At 36.9% G+C, this 16,419-nt stretch overlaps 1 protein-coding gene across 5 annotated transcripts in view; it reads right to left on the minus strand.

Annotated features, from left to right (window-relative positions):
- ASAP2 (ArfGAP with SH3 domain, ankyrin repeat and PH domain 2) overlaps positions 1 to 16,419 on the minus strand; it is an 82,475-nt gene that overhangs the window by 33,796 nt on the left and 32,260 nt on the right. For all 5 annotated transcript variants that reach the window (XM_068183489.1, XM_068183487.1, XM_068183486.1 and 2 more), the window contains 5 exons: positions 15,527 to 15,576; positions 5,660 to 5,789; positions 3,433 to 3,518; positions 2,010 to 2,085; positions 1,430 to 1,516 (listed from right to left, as the gene is read on the minus strand). In XM_068183489.1, the coding sequence (XP_068039590.1) occupies positions 1,430 to 1,516; positions 2,010 to 2,085; positions 3,433 to 3,518; positions 5,660 to 5,789; positions 15,527 to 15,576 (429 nt within the window). The remainder of the gene's footprint in view (positions 1 to 1,429; positions 1,517 to 2,009; positions 2,086 to 3,432; positions 3,519 to 5,659; positions 5,790 to 15,526; positions 15,577 to 16,419) is intronic.

Raw genomic sequence — 16,419 nt, forward strand, 5'->3', positions numbered from 1 at the left:
TGTCACAAACCCAGTAGAAATAATCAATGTATGTATATTATTAATTTTTGAGTATGTGAAAAAATGTGTACTTGTCACATCTTCCATATATATTTAATATCAGTATCACTGATAGACATTCCCAGCAACCATGAAAGCCAACTGCTTCTGCTATCTCTCTTGAGCAAAGACCCAGCTGAAAGAAGACACCTGCTAACACACCCTAAACAAAGACTCCTTCTTGGGAGTGGGCAGTCAATGGCTAACCCAAAGCAGTCACCATTTCCCCGAGGTTCCCTAGTCTCTCATTCTACCAAGCTCAAATTTGGAAGCTTTTGGCAGATCCGTGAGTCCTGAATGCCAGGCAGAATCTAAGGAAGTGCCTGCTGATCTTGTGGGACTTTGTACACAATGGTCATGATCACCAACTTCCCCTAGGTAACAAAGTGAGGAGTGTTCGCAACCCTTCCAAATGCCTGTCAGCAAGCCACAGAATCACATGGATTGGGTTGGGGGTGGCCTTTAAAGATCATCAAGTCCAGCCCCTGGCTGTAGGTAAGGATACCTTTCACTAGATTACATTGCTCAACAACCATCATCTGTCACCAGTAAGAGCTAGGAGTCACCATAACTTTTATGGGAAGACCAAAGCAAGACCGGAAAAGATCAAGGAAGTCAGAGCTCTGTAGACTAAACTATTTCATTGTGATCCCTCTCAGAAAGAGAATCTGAAAAGTGTGTGTGGGGGGGCGGTTCATTCATCACTTACTCATGGCCCAGCAGCCACACAAAGGAAGCTGGCTGGCCTTTATTTATATGAAGAGGAGGCACTAGCAATCTGAAACAAAAGTAGACCCAGTATTTAGAATTACATTATACAAAAGATGCTTACTTCCAGATCAGAGTTTGAAACTACTCCAGAATTCATTAAATCTAATGGCAATCATAATTGGAACTCAAAAAATACTTATTGGATTGCCAAACTGACCCAGCTCTCGCACATCTGAACACTGGCATTTTGCAGCTGAGTAGCAAACTTGATTGTCATTTTTGCAGATGATGACAGAGGTGTTTTGGGATTTGAAGTTCAATTTCACATAATCATTATACAGTTTAGAACAATATTGTGAGATAATGCTCTATGAATAGGGTCTTCTTGATACTGCCCAAGTTCTTTCATTCTCAGTTTGAGCAACAGTGGACCATCTGAAGTATTTTACAACACTGGTAATGAAAAGAAATTATTTTTCAGTAAGTCTCTCATTTTGAGTGGGCATTCATCTTTTTAAAAAATGCCTTTGTCAGAAACATTCCACATCAGCCTCAAAACAAAAATGAATTAACAAAAGGAATTAAATGTCTGATAAAAGTTAAAATAACTTTATTTGGATATTAACATTACAAGGTACATTAATAGGTATTCTAAAGTTAAACCACCTTATATGCTCACCTCTTTCTGATCAACTTGGAGTGCTGATTTTAAAATATCTCTGAGCTGTGTTAGTTGTCTTCTTTCTTCATCTTGTGCTTGTTTAATCTTGAATGAAGAAAAACACAGGTTAAAAATAACATTTCTTTTCAATGCAGGTCTTTCAAATTTGCTGCTTAACTGGTTCATTTTTTGAGAAATGTTCAGTGAGAATGAAAGTAAAAAAAAGATAATGTGATCAGTTTATTTTCTCTTGTATCTTCAGAAAACTTGATAATGGTTAGGATATTGCTGAGTTAAGGCTTTGATACGGCCTCACAATGCTCTTGTTTCCTTGTGTTCCATTTGAAATCACATGCTATTTTCTACTTAATAAACATTTTTGAGCAAGGGCTGTTTTCATAACATTTTACACAGTGGGGTCCTGAACTGAAACTAAGATTTCTGAATGCCATATTAAAACAAGATTTACCAACAGTCTACTTTAAGCCTTAAATGCTGACTATTAAAGCAGTCAGGCAACCTGAACCAAAATGATCATGCTTCTACTGTAAAAAACTAAATTTACCTTACCACACAAACATGAAATGTTGCTACTCACTGTATAAAGATCTGTTGAGAGCGTCTCAATTGAAGGTTTGAGACTTTCAACTGCTTTTAACCCATCCTGAAAGAAACTTAAAAAGCAAAAAGCCAGCTGTTATGAAACTTTACTTTGTATTTTCTGCTTAAAAAGTTGCCAAAGATATGCATATTATTATGCTATGCCATAAACTTCAAAATAGCAAACCTTTTTAAATTAATCTTTGACTGATCCACCTCTTTATTTCCATCATAGCTTATTCTAACATGCAAAATCCCCAGTTAGATTCAGAACTGCCAGAATCCACTACCACATAAACTTTCCTCATTCTCACTTCAAATACAAGTTCTCATCACACTTTGTGAAGGCCCAGAACAAGTAAGACTCACTTGCAGAACAGCAAAAGCTCTGGTATATAAAATGTGATTTCTTGAAGCCACATAATTTTATGTCTGATGCAATCTTTTTACTAAAGGAAAACCCCTTTGTTTCCCAAGCATTAATCACGGTCTATACAAGCAAGCTGAATATGCTACATCTTTCTGTAGTACATGCATTTTGAATTGGCAGAGTAATGTTGTCTATGCCAAGTATTGCAGTTCATAAAAAAAAAAAAAGAGATTTAAAAAACAAATTTTAAGAAATCACAGTTACATGCATATTTGATTAATATTGCTGCACTGTTCGCAACATAAAATATTTTCACTCTGGGAAGCAGTCATGAAAGTGACAATGCAACACAGCATTTTATTAAAGGAACAGAGCAGATTAATGACATGCTACAAGTGAAACTGATTTCAAAAGCAACACAAGATTTAAGGAAAAAATACATAGATGCAGACTGGTGTTTTAAGATGAAAACTGATTTCAACAGGTTAGCAGTGGCTCTTTCAAGTTTATAGCTGTGACTTCATTGCTACATGACAGATTTGTAACACTATCATAACAAAAGCACGTAATTCTAATATGAACTATGTGTTTTACTACTGGGTCCTCCTCCAATAAACTAGAAAAAGAGTGATTCTTTCAATATAGTTCTATTCCACTGCTTATGCAACTTATTTTTCTTAAGCACAGAATTAATTTAGATCATTGTTAGATACACTCAAAGAAGCCCATCAAAACTAATGGACCACTAATTAATAGATCAAACTAAAAGCCCTGTTTCAAAAGTAGTTTATAAACACGGCGAATTATTGTTCAGTATTCCTTTGGACCATACAATTATATTCAATGTAATAAGCTCAACCTCATTACATGTTTCAGAACATAGTAACAAAAGCTATGACTAATCTGACAAAAGCAATCTGTCAAAAGGCATCAGCAAGAACAGCTGAAACTTGAGATTTTGAAAATTCTAGGAAAGTGTTATGATGATGACAAAATCTGAAAACAAAATGTTGTTCCAGTTAGTGTAGAGATTATGAAAAGTAAAACATACTTGCACTGAGCATGAAAATACTTTATCAAGTTCTGAAGCAAGTCCACTCCTTTTTTAATCTTGATTTCATTGACTTTCAGCAGGTACTGTTAAAACAGTAATTCACAAAACAAATTATTTATTGCTGCTACAGGGGTTTTTTTTACATTTTATTTTCAGTTATATTTCAACAAGTTTTAACAGTCACATATTTACAAAACCTACAAGAAAATCCAGCAAGAAGTGGCTTCAAGAGTTAAATCACACAAAAAGGATTTTTGTCACTGCTGACTTTTGATACCATGTGAGGATATTTCACTATGATTTGCTCAGATTGTTAGAATATCCTTTAGGGCTCTTAAGGAAAGTCTCTGTTAAAGAAAGCATGAAAGAGTTTGTGGAGTACAATTAGGAACCCATTCTAACACCCAGCAGCATACCTAAAAATGTATCTCACTAATTGTTAAATTCATTACTAAACAGATGTCATTAAGGAGGAAAGCAGTTTGCTAAAATAGAAGTGAAGGTTTATTTTAACAAGTTTTAAAATCTTCCTGTTGATTTTATAGTTTCCTTTATCAAATCCTTATACATGGTAATTACAGCAAATTACAGTTTACCAAGAGATTTTTCAAATAATCTACTGTCAAGTGCAAAAGAAGTGTAATTACTGTCCTTTTGCATAAGGCACAAGCAAAGTCCCCATTAAGTAGCAGCTCCTCCCCTGAATATCATAAAATGTCAGCTAGGCAAGCAGAAGTATGATTGATCAAATATCAGTCCATAACTGTCCATTAAATGACAACAAATTTTAACACCAACTTAACCAGTGACCTCCAGGCGGAGAAGTGAATGTGTTCTTAATGATGCTCTAATGCATCCAGGTTTCCCCTTCTCACAGTACAACCTAAATGTTTTAAATCAACTAAAGTAAAGCAGCATCCAAGTGCCAGCTTTCAATGTTGCAGCTTCTTATGCTGGTTCAGGTAAACAAATGATGAGCCTAAATGTAGACATGTGCACTGGATAGTATTTAGTTACAATAATCACCTCTCCAGCTCCTGTTAATTTAAAATTGAGCTCCAGGCATTTGGTATTCCGTTCACTTTCATAATTTAGAGAGAACTAGTCTGTACTTATGATAAAACTTCAATATGTCACCCTTCTGGCTTACTATCAAAACAAAACCAAAGTCCTCTTTCATGATTATTCAGAGGTAACTGAGTATAAACTTCTTTTCCTCAAAATCAGAAGAAATATAGGATACGCATCAGCTATTCCACATTTAAGGTAATTTGATCCAATTTCATAGACTTCACCCTTCATTATCACCACAACTGACGAAAGTGAACTCTTCCTTTATTGTGACACAGCAAGAGAGAAGCATCTGCTCCTAGTTTTTTCTTAGGAAGGATACAGATAGGCAATTAGCTGACAACATCCATATATTTATTTGTTACTCAAATCCCTTAATCAGTTTTGAACATTTTAGTCTGATTCTGTATAGGAATGTGAAGCTTTTCTCTTATGTATGAATGCACGTAGTTACTAAGAGTAAATCCAAGACAACTGCAGTTGTGCTATGCTGGCATATGAGTCAAATTAGCTACCATCATCACAGGAAAGGCAGTAGAAACACCCATGGTGTATTTTTGGGCTAATGTGTACTAAAAAAGAACACAGCAACTTGAATTTCCAGCCACAGAACCAGACATATCCTTAAATGAATTGGACCAAAAATATTCACATCAGATTTAACATACTGCAAAATCACAAAGATTTTGAAGTAGAAACATTCTGAAACAACTTGAAAGACAACTGGATTCCATCCCCAGCACTTTTTTCCTGTACCAACCCAGCAGTGTGCTAGACTAGAGCCTCCCCTCCTAATAACACAACAGCTGTCAGCACAGGGAACAATTCAGAGAATGATCAAGGGCTTAAAATAACTTACAGTGAAGAAGTAGTGTAATAATCTCTTATAATCTCTTAGTATTTTATTTGCATTAATTTAGCTGTTTAATGAAATTAGAAAATATCTAAATTCCCTGGAAAGTTTGCCCATCATGATAATAGAAAAATATGTTTTTACAAATGGAGTCAATAAATAACTTGGCATTTCCCTTTAATATCACAGCTATTCTAAAAGAATTTTCAAAATTTTCCTACAAACAGCACCATAATAATAATAATAATAATAATAATAATATTGTTATTATTATTATTATTATTTCACACTGAATCTTACCTCACACATCTGTAACTGGAAGAACCTTCTTTCTTTCTCCATCTCTTCTGCAATTTCAGCTCCACTTATTTCTGTACGAATCATCCCATGAAGCTTAGCATGCTCTTTTTTCTCTTTCTCTATTTTTGTACTATAAGGCAAAAAGAATCAGTCAATGAAGTGCGAAATCCACAGCCTCTCAGGAAATCACATTTTTCACAAAGTCTACTGACAGATGCGCAGCCAAACTCCTGTAGCTTTGCATATGACTTACTTCCAGATGACATTTCATTTGAAATTTGACAATGACTAAAGATCTGCAATGACATACAGTAGCTGAAATCTAATTAATCATCTGTTAAAGTAATGTTCTGACAGATATTCCAAAAGACAGTCAATGAGAAGTACATACTAAGTTCCTACTCCAAAGAAAGAAAATACAGGAAAAAATAATGAGTTTTAATTGAAAACATAGGGGGATGTTTAATCCCAACAGAGCAAACACTGGTTAACAAAGTTCAGTTATGTCACCAGATTTATTGAGTCTTGCCTGTCATCAAGTCATCTTCTATATATACAGGGCTCCTAAGCCAAAATCACAGTTGCTGTCTCTACTTGCTGCTGAGCCAGTTGGCACTGGGAATACCGACCAGCCGGCTGTGTTGCAGACTTCAAAGTCTGCTAGACCAGCTGTCCTAATTCCCTAAAAGTTTCCATGAACATTTTCCAAGAGCTCTGAATAAAACAGGTTCTCCTGCAGAATATAAATGAATAACCAATGCCTAGCCTATTCCCATAAACTCACTTCTGCATTTGTTAAAGCTATTCTCCATATTACCCCTAAATGCAGTAGCATAATTTGACAACCCAGTTAGATAAGTCTAATAAATAAATATATATATATATATATATATATAAAGGAAAGAAAATACACAAGGGTGTTTATTTTTTGAAGACTTTTAGTTTGCCACTCATACTGTTTAGAACCTCAAAATTCTGAAAAGAGCTTCCTGAGGAAATGCTATGTTGCTTTTCAACAAGGTATACAGGAAGGAGATCAGAGGAACAAATAACACACAACTGTCCCACCTCCTTGGGTAGTCAAGTGTCTCTTAGCTCTCCCTCTGAAAAGGTGACATGTCTCAAGTACTCTCTTAACTTGATGTTAACATTACCCTAACAGATTATGGGAAAATGTCTAGAAGGTCTAAGGACTTCCAGTCAACAAAATATTCTGTACTTATACTTCTCAAAAATGAGGAACTGCCCCTTATTACACCTCAAGCAGCAAGGGAAAACAACAATTAATTCCATTAATCCTTCCCTTCAACATTCCTACTGGGAAGCATTTTGAGCAACAATTCAAGAAGTCCCACTGTGCTCTTAGCACGGGCAGGCACAGCAGAGCCAGCTCTATGCAGTATTGCAGCAGCCAGCACATCCAGTCAGCACTGTGCTCCTCCTCAGCCCATCACATCCTGCCAGAAGCAGACGTTTGGAAGGAAGCTCCTCTCCTTTGAAATAAATGTTCTGAAAACCTCCAGTCGCCTGAATTAAAACTCAATTCCAAAATGTTCTGTTTTCATGAAGAATAAGTCAGCACTCTTTACCCAATTACTGCCAATTACGCTATTTTGCAAGCACAGAAAACAAGAGTCCAGACACAAGAATTAACCAGACAATCCTGAACAAGAAAGATAAACCACTACAAAAAAAATTCCCAGAAAATTATGAGTATGCAGCTCCCTTCTAGCACACACTCTAGTAGAGTTTACATTTTATCATACTTGATAGTTCTAAAACAGTCAAACCTCAGAGGAAAGATGCAGGATGTTTCCATTCTCTCAATTTCCAAATTAACCTAACAGTTCTTGAGGCCAGAGAACTCACTAACATGTGACCAGGTGTCAGAAGGCTAATAACTACCAATTACCATTGTATAGTATTTTCATTTTTTACAGAGAACAATACTGAAGCATAAGAAAATGAAACCATCTCCAAAATCTTAGGAGTTTATTAGCATGCCATAAGGTCACTCTCAATGTTAGTTAAACCAAAAGACAGCTAACACTGCCAAACAGTCAAACATTATGCACAATATCACAGCATACATTGTATTCCTCCTAAAGAAAACTAGATTTTGGTGAAAGAGTGCTTTCTGCTCTTTAAAGGATAAATCATACTCCACTGGCAAAAAAATAGTGAAACCAAGATGAAAATGTACTGACCTCTATCAAGCAATTCAGAGAAAGATATCCTTGAAGCCATTTGGTGGAACTTCAGGCTACCTGTTTTCAAAAACTCAAAAAGATGCTTTACCAAAAACCCCAAATCACCTCTGAGTGACAAGAAACAGAGATATATGCCTCATGCATTTCACATTTGCATTTCCTCATTATTTTTGCTTTTAATATCTAACTACGTATTCATCTTTGTAATTCAGAATTTACCCTGTTGTTTTGCCACAATAATAGGCTACCTCCTATCTGACTGATACTACAGGACACTTTGTTTCTACAGAAAAAAAGAACCCCCTCTCACAGCTGTTTTGCACACAAAACAACTTCTGAGTGCTAAAGGCTAGCTGAGTGTCCTATCCAAATGCAAGGATCAACTCAGCTTCAAATGTCAGTCTATTGTGACATTAACCAAATTCTTTTGGCAAAGACAGTCCTGTAACATTACACTGAGAGATTTCCAAATGTTGCAGGGTATTCAGGTTTTCCAGGCAGATCAATTAACCCAAATGAATAAGAAAATCGTGAAAACTCTAAAAAATACCCTAGAAGCAATAAGAAAGCAGCAAATGTTTTGTAATGCTGCTATTCTTGGAGCTCATGCAGCACATATCACATATACATACTTTGCTGACTAAGATTCAAATGTGAGCACACGTCAGTCCATTTACAAGACAGCTGCACATAACTAATATACAGTGAGCTCTTATGTGTGCAACAGACAAGCAAAGCTGAAATACAGGGTGAAGAATTACAACAGTAAAGTCAAAGAGATACAAAGTGAATGGTCTCACCCATTCAGTTTCCAATATAGGACTATTTTTACCACTTCAATTTGAAAAGCAACCATCTTTCAATATAAATCACAATTTTCATTTCAAATAAATCCATTTTGTCATACAGACTGTGGTATAAATAAGCACCAAAGACTTGTATTTATTTTCTGCCAGTCAATAAGGGTAAAAAATCAGAGCACCCTGTGTACATGCAGCAGTAGTGAACTGGCTGGCAAGCAACTCTGTCATTCTCCTCCATACATATTCTCCTCCATACAGCAGTCAGCCAGGCTGAGTCTGGGTACATACATGAAAAGGTGAAGAGACTGAGAATAGCACCTGGAAGGAACAACTTGAATTGATAGCTCTCTGGAAAAAGAAGTGCTTCTGAAGGCTATTTTGTTTGACAAAATAATATTAGACATTTTCAGTTCTAATATCCTTTCTTTGTCTAGTCTTCCTTTTCAGCCTGACTCTCCAGGCTTGGGCCCTCCAGCTTTTTGGTGAAAGAGTCTCCATTTCATTTCACCCTACTGTCTGTCAATGCTCACAGTAAAGTATGTCTCTCTTAACACTCAAGTCCTCAATGAAGAAGTGATCTTTTCCTTTTGGAAATGCTTGAAAGGTTTTCCCTTCCATACATCCTGCTCTGAATCATAAAGGGGAAGAGGAGAGAAGGAGTGAAATGTGCTCCGATATTTTCATCATTTCACCCATAACAACTGGAGATTCATTCAAAGACTTTTACATTTTATTTGTAGGTAACCTCTTTCAAAATAAAAATACTTAATATGAAATCTTAGACTTGAAACAGTGTATTGTGGGTGTGGTTACCTGGCCTTCAGTAAAGCCTTTGACACTGTTTCCCATGGGATTCTCCTGGAGAAACTGGCTGCTCATGGCTTGAACAGGCCCACTGTTCACTGGGCAAAAGAACTGCCTGAAGAGCCAGGCCCGGAGGATGATGGTGAATGGAATTACTCCAGCTGGTGACTGGTCACTAGTGGTATTCCCCAGGCTCGGTGCTGGGACCAGTCCTGATTAATATCTCTATGAATCACCTGGAAAAGGGGATTGAGTGCATTCCCAGTAAGTCTTCAGATGACACTAAGCTGGGGGGGTATGTGGATCTGCTGGAGGGTAGTAAGACTCAGCTGAGGGATCTGGACAGGCTGGATTGATAGGGAAAGGCCAATGGTATGAAGTTCAATAAGGCCAAGCACCAGGTCCCACGCTTGGATCGCAGCAACCCCAAGAAGCGCTACAGGCTGGGGACAGAGTGGCTGGAAAGCTGCCTGTCAGAAAAGAGCCTGGAGGTCCTGGTCAGATGCCAGCTGAGCACAAGCCAGTATGTGCCCAGGTGGCCAAGAAGGCCAGTGGCATTCTGGCCTGTATCAGTAACAGTGTGGTCAACAGGACCAGGGCAGTGATTATCCCCCTGTACTCTGCGCCACTGACTCCACACCTCAAGTGCCATGTCCAGTTCTGGGCCCTTCAAAGACATTGAGGTGTTGCAGCAAGTCCAGAGAAGAGCAACAAAGCTGGTGAAAGGTCTGGAGCACACATCTGATGAGAAGTGGCTGAGGGAGCTTGGATTCGTTATGTTGCTGAAAATGAGGCTCGAGGGGACCTTATGACTCTTTATAACTACCTGAAAGGAGGAATTAGCAGTGGAATTTCAGTTTTCTCTCACAGGAAACAAGAAATAGCACAAAAAGAAACTGCCTCAAATTACACCAGGGGAAGTTTTGATTGGATATTAGAAAAAAAAAAAAAATCTTCTGGAAAGGGTTGCCAAGCATTGGAACAGGCTGCCCAGGGGAGTGGCTGAGTCGCTATCCCTGCAGGTATTCAGATGTGTAGATGTAACACTTAGGGACGTACTTTAGATGTGGACTTGGCAGCGTTAGATTTATGGTTGAACTTGATAATCTTAAATGTATTTTCAAACTTAAATAATTGTATTATTCTATTCTATGATTCTATATTTAAGCAACCTTGTTTAGCACTTTCATTCTATATCACTATTTACAAGCTGCAACCTCCACTTCGACTTACGTACTTGCATTAAAAGGAAACATGGCAGAAATATCTAGGAGCTATGAATATCAATGGTCTTCTGATTCAAGTTAGAGCTCTGAGGAAGTAAATTGAGAAACGCTTGCAGAACATTCAGATAAAATTGTTTCATATTGTGTAAAACATGAGTTTACTAAACAGGAAATAGCATCACTTAAACAAACAGTTGTGCAGACATCTTAACAGATTATTGTATTTGACTTTGTTCATTTTTCCATTGACTTCAAATAGTTCAGAAACAAATCAATGACAGTTATTTCTAGATATGAGCGCTTGCATTTCTTCACAGTACTGTATTGTTAACACCTGGATCTTAAAATGCCATAAGCACATTCAAACAACTTGTTCTCTTCACTCACTTGTGCAAAAGAGACCTCATGCCCAGTTTTTAAAAGAAGAATGGCAAAGAAGGAGAGGTAATCAGCCTTCCCAGAAATAGTTCATTAGTTTCCATTAAACCTTTACATTTCCTAGCACTAGCACAACACATATTAAAGAAGACTTCTGAAGACAAAACACCAGGCCCCAAAATAAGACATCTCTATTTTAAAAAATTAACATTTTTTTCTTTTCAGGAAAATCAGGTTTATGTCCAGAATACAGACATATTCAGATAAAAAAAAATATTGTGAATAATATGCTGCAGTAAGTTTATGCTTCTATTTCCTGTGTAAAATTGATACAAAGTCTTTACCTCAGAATCTACCACAACAGGACCGATCAAACTGAAGCATGTGGGTGATATCTGGCTCAGCGCCTTGCTGAATCCGATCTGTCTGCTGGGAGAATGAGCAGTTCTTATGACACGTGTACTCCTTCCCCATATGGTCCCCCAGCACGCCTTCCATTAGTGTTTAAGTACACAGAGGAAAGCAACTGCCTCGTAACAAGAAGAGCCCAGTCTGAAACGGCTCTCCCAAAGGATACAGACCAGTCCTGCTGTGCTGCTCTGGTGGCTGGCAGCATCTGGCAGCTCTTATGTGGGAAACAACAACTGTAACTGAGGTCCCATCAGAAATGCACTGCTTTAAGGCTTTAAAAACATTTTAAAATCTTTATGGCTCCAACTGAGTCATGTAAATGAATGATGGTGAGAAAAGATAAATTGTTCATGAATATCATCTCAGGATAGTCCCAATTTTTGACTGAAGTAGGTATGCATGAAGCTATAGGTTACTTGCTCCTCCTACTACTTTACACAAGAGCAGCACCAGGGTACAGAGAAATAGGGATCCAGCTTCCCTCAGTTATTTTAGCTAAGATGATCCTTAGGAAAATAGTCTGAGAAGTTAGGTGGCTACAGGGCAAAGGAGGTGCTTTATAATCAACAATGATGGATGGTGATCCAAGAGCATCAGAATGGATCTTAACATCTCTCTCCCAAACAAGAACTAGATACATGGGAATTTTTAAACACACTTAATTACATACAGAGGTTGAATCTCAAAAATCATTATGGGAATAAAGCACAGCAGGTGCCATTTCTAAATTAACTTTCTTTCTTTTCAAACATGTCACACTTGGGTATATTTGTACCCATGAGGTTATCACAAAGGTGCAAGGAACAAAGATGAGACAGCATGATAAATAAGCTTAAAATTTCTCCTTATAAAGACAGCAATCAATATGAAAACTGTCACTTCCCAACAGACTACAAAAAAACCACTTCATTATCTGGCACATAGCTTCACAGGTCTGTACTTGTGACTAGGAAATGCAGATGAACAATATGATGTTAAGCATATGATATAGAGGCATGTGCAGAAAAAGAGCAGCCTAGCAGCCTTGAGTAGTTTGTTAACCAAAATGGAAAAAGAAAATAAGAAAAAACAAGGGGGAAGAATTTTAAAAGGAGTTATTCATATGTAAGAAGAAATATCACAGGAAAAGATAGCTCACTAAGCACATACCTAGAATTAATTTTAGGCACAATCCAAACAAGGAGTTATCTAAAGTAACAGACTGAATAAGGCTGAGCAAAACCTCTGGCTATCAGCATCTACATCCACCATTCTACTCTGGCAACACAAGCTGCAGGTGGGTTACCTCTCCAGATTCCTTTGTCCTTTTTATTAAAGCAGAGAGAATGAAGATACCACAACAAACCCCCCAAAATTTGCAATTAAGACTTCTTGAGGTGATTCTGCACCCACCCACTGCTACAGATGATCAAAACACACAGTTATAAGGAAGTTTAGATCCATTCGGGACAGCCACAGAATGAAAAGAGTTATTTTCTTAAGAAACCTCAGTAGCATGTATATGTAATAGCAACCCAGAGAAACCTCACTGTTTTCCTATGTCATAAAATTAGTATGAGAAAAAAACTGACCTGAACAAATTCAAGCTCAAATTAATATTCTCACCCTAAACTGAAAATTGCATCATTAAAATTCCTATCTCTGGTTTTTAAAGACAAATGCTCCATAATGAGATGTCGTAACATCTCAATTTATCTGGGAACTGATCTTATGTACAAGAGGTCTGACAAATCCCACAGTCCAACTGCAGGGGCAGGGGTCTCAAGGAAGTTCCAAGACTGAATTTAACTCAACAAAACCATGGAAAACTGGTCTTCTCCTTGGTATAAGCAACACAGCTTGCACCGAAAAACAATACTCCCTGACTGCCAACCTTATGCCATGAAAAGCAACTTCTGCTGTTGTAGAACAGCCTACAAAAAAAAAAAAAAAAGCAAAACAAGGACAGCCCATTATTTGAAAGAATTGTCTTGTTCACAGAATTCCCAGGCTCTGTATTTGGAGCCTCAAGCAAATGATCCTTTGGTCTTCATCAAAGTCAAGGAGTCCAACAGACTTGACTAAGAGCTTAAAACTTCAAAATATTGATGTAGAGCTTTCATCTAACCACTTAAAAAAAAATACAGCACTCAGTAATTGTATCAGCCCACCACTTAGAAATACCAAAAAAATGGTTCATGGATCTGAAAAAATTTCCTGATGAATGTGTGCTACCTTCAACTTTTGCATGTTGAATAACCTGACACATAAATATCTTAGAAATGAGCATTGTCAAGTAGTTCTGCTTCATTTGTTAAAAAATCTTGCAGAAAGTAGAGATAACTGCAAGTTAAAAAAGGAAACCCATTTCAGATCAAAACCAAAGTGTCTTACTTGAAAGCAAAGTCATAAAAAAGGTTTTCTAAAGGATTGCCAGTTGAAAGAAAAAGAAAAAAATCTCATTATATCATACAAGCAGCAATGGATTCAATGCCACAGACAGAAAACAGTCAGCATCACATTTTCAGGTCCTGAATGACACAGCACACAAAATAACATTTCCAACATGTCCAAAACCTCAAATGAAAATCCCCAAATATACAAATACATTTTCTAAGGGGAATTCTTACTTCTCAAGTACTTAACTAAATTAAATAACAACTGAAAATATTTCTGGTATATCTGACTCTGAAATGCCAGCTCTGAATAAACTGATGATCAAGTACAAATCTTTACATCACTTCAACACACTCATCCTAGTGAATATTAATCCTAAAAGCACTAGAGGTCTTGGTCCAGTACTACATTCCTCTTGGTGTATGTCCCAGAAGTGCACAAATTTATTTTAAATTCTGCATATCGTGGGTTGTCAGTATGAATAGTCACACACAAGTAAACATGCTTTCAGATCCAGCAATCAAGCAGTGCTAGACAACAGCAGACTAAATTATAGGACTATTCTTTAAGGCCTGTCTTCAGAGATCAACTATGCCACAGGCAATGATTAGAAATCTTAATTACTTCAATAGTCATTAACTGGTATGGCACCAAATGAGACTGTTCACTGGTGTCAGGAACATAAAACACTGGAACCAACACAATCTTCTATGGATTTAGAGTGTCAGACCAGAGGTTTATCTCAGTATTTCAGAATGTCTTTTTATGAAAATCCAGCTATAGCTAGGCAACTTCAAAAATGAAAAGCCACACAGGTCTTCCTCACAATTTGATGCTAGAAAGCAATAACTAGCCCATTCTCATTGTTATTCACAAAAGGAATTAATGAAATTTAACTAACTGGTTCCTTTTGTGGGTAAACCAGCTACAGGAATAATTTCTGAAGACTTCAGACAGACTAACTAAGTGGGCACCAGAGAACCATTATAACTTTGTGCAATTAAAAAGGAATACATAAATGGTGCTTGATTTTCAGCCAGTCTAGCTGGCTGTGGATCTGCAAGTTATGTTAAATAGTGTCATCATATGTGATTCTTCTGTACCTGTATCATCAGAGATGGTCTGATGCAAGGCAGCATTATTTCAGAAGAACAAAGATACTGTACATGTGACAAAAAACTGATAGTCAATCCAAGTAATACTGTAATGTGGAATAAAACTCACTACAAAATTCTACTTCAGAGACTGTCACCTGTACTGATACAAATGATCTGGCCAACCCTAGAAACAACTGTCCCTGATGTAGGACACTGAATCACTTAAGATTTACTAGGAACCAGAATAAATTGTGTTTGATATTAGGTGTTGAGCTTTGTTGACTCATTCAATTTATTTAGCTAGATATAAAATTACGCTTTTTATAAACTTATTTTATAGCTGTTTGTTTGAACAGTGTATCTGGTAACTTCAAACAAGTGGCTTATGCTAAGTAGGGTTAGATCCACAACATAAAACACAACTCACAAGGCTCAGATAGGTGTACATCCACTTCTAGTACATGCTGCACTTGCTGAGAGCATCTAACCTCAGCATGAAGAAATAACCTCTACAGATTTCAGTTACATTTCCCTCTTAGATAAAAGTTTAAAAGATACATACACTTTTGTTTCGTAGTCCTTCCAAGCTTTATCAAAGGGTTTTTTCAGGTCCTGTCAAGAAAAGAGAAAAAATAACATCCAGCTATTTACATGAAAAATACTGTGGCTCTAACAATGAAGACTCACCTTGGCCACTTGCAGTGCCTACTAGAATAAGGGACTTCACTCCTTCTTCTAAGGGTTGTGCAATCTTGCACATAGGAAAGCCAATCTTTTAAAGAGAATTAATACACTCATGTTTTTAAAAGCATCTATAGGATGCTCTTTACTATGATTTTTACAGCTCCATTTTACTCCTTAAAAGTTATAACAACATGTTATCCCAAGACCACACAATGCAATTAATCAAAGTGACTACTTTCTCATCATTCTGTCTCTGGCTCTACTGGAAAAAAGTCCCTGTCCCCAGGCTGCGGTATAGCCTTGGCTAGGAACTTGATTCATCACACCAAAGTTTAACAAAAATCAATTTTCTACTAACTTAATTGGAACAGTATAGACCTTATGGCTCAGCAAAACTAATTCCGTGAGAATTCTGAACTACTTATATTCCAAATTCCTTTATTTTCTTTCCTCTAAATAAGGTGATTTAGATAAAATTATCTTAACAAGTTGTAAAGTTATTTCACTGATGTCTAAAAATCTGAGCTGAAATTTTGATGAAGTTCAAGAGAACAACTACAACTGTAAGACACTGGAAAAACTTTGCAACTACAGATTAGGAACTAACTTTTACATGTTAATTAATTATTGAGACAATTATTAAATTAACTGAAGTAGCATTTGATTATATTCTCAAGGCAGTGGGGAAACAGTGTATTGTACTAAATGTACAATGACATAGAGAAGAACACAAGTGAAATGTGGTAAGCAAACACAAAGATAATATTTTAT

Source organism: Anomalospiza imberbis, chromosome 3 (genome assembly GCF_031753505.1).
Source record: "Anomalospiza imberbis isolate Cuckoo-Finch-1a 21T00152 chromosome 3, ASM3175350v1, whole genome shotgun sequence".
Taxonomy (NCBI): Eukaryota; Metazoa; Chordata; class Aves; order Passeriformes; family Viduidae; genus Anomalospiza; species Anomalospiza imberbis.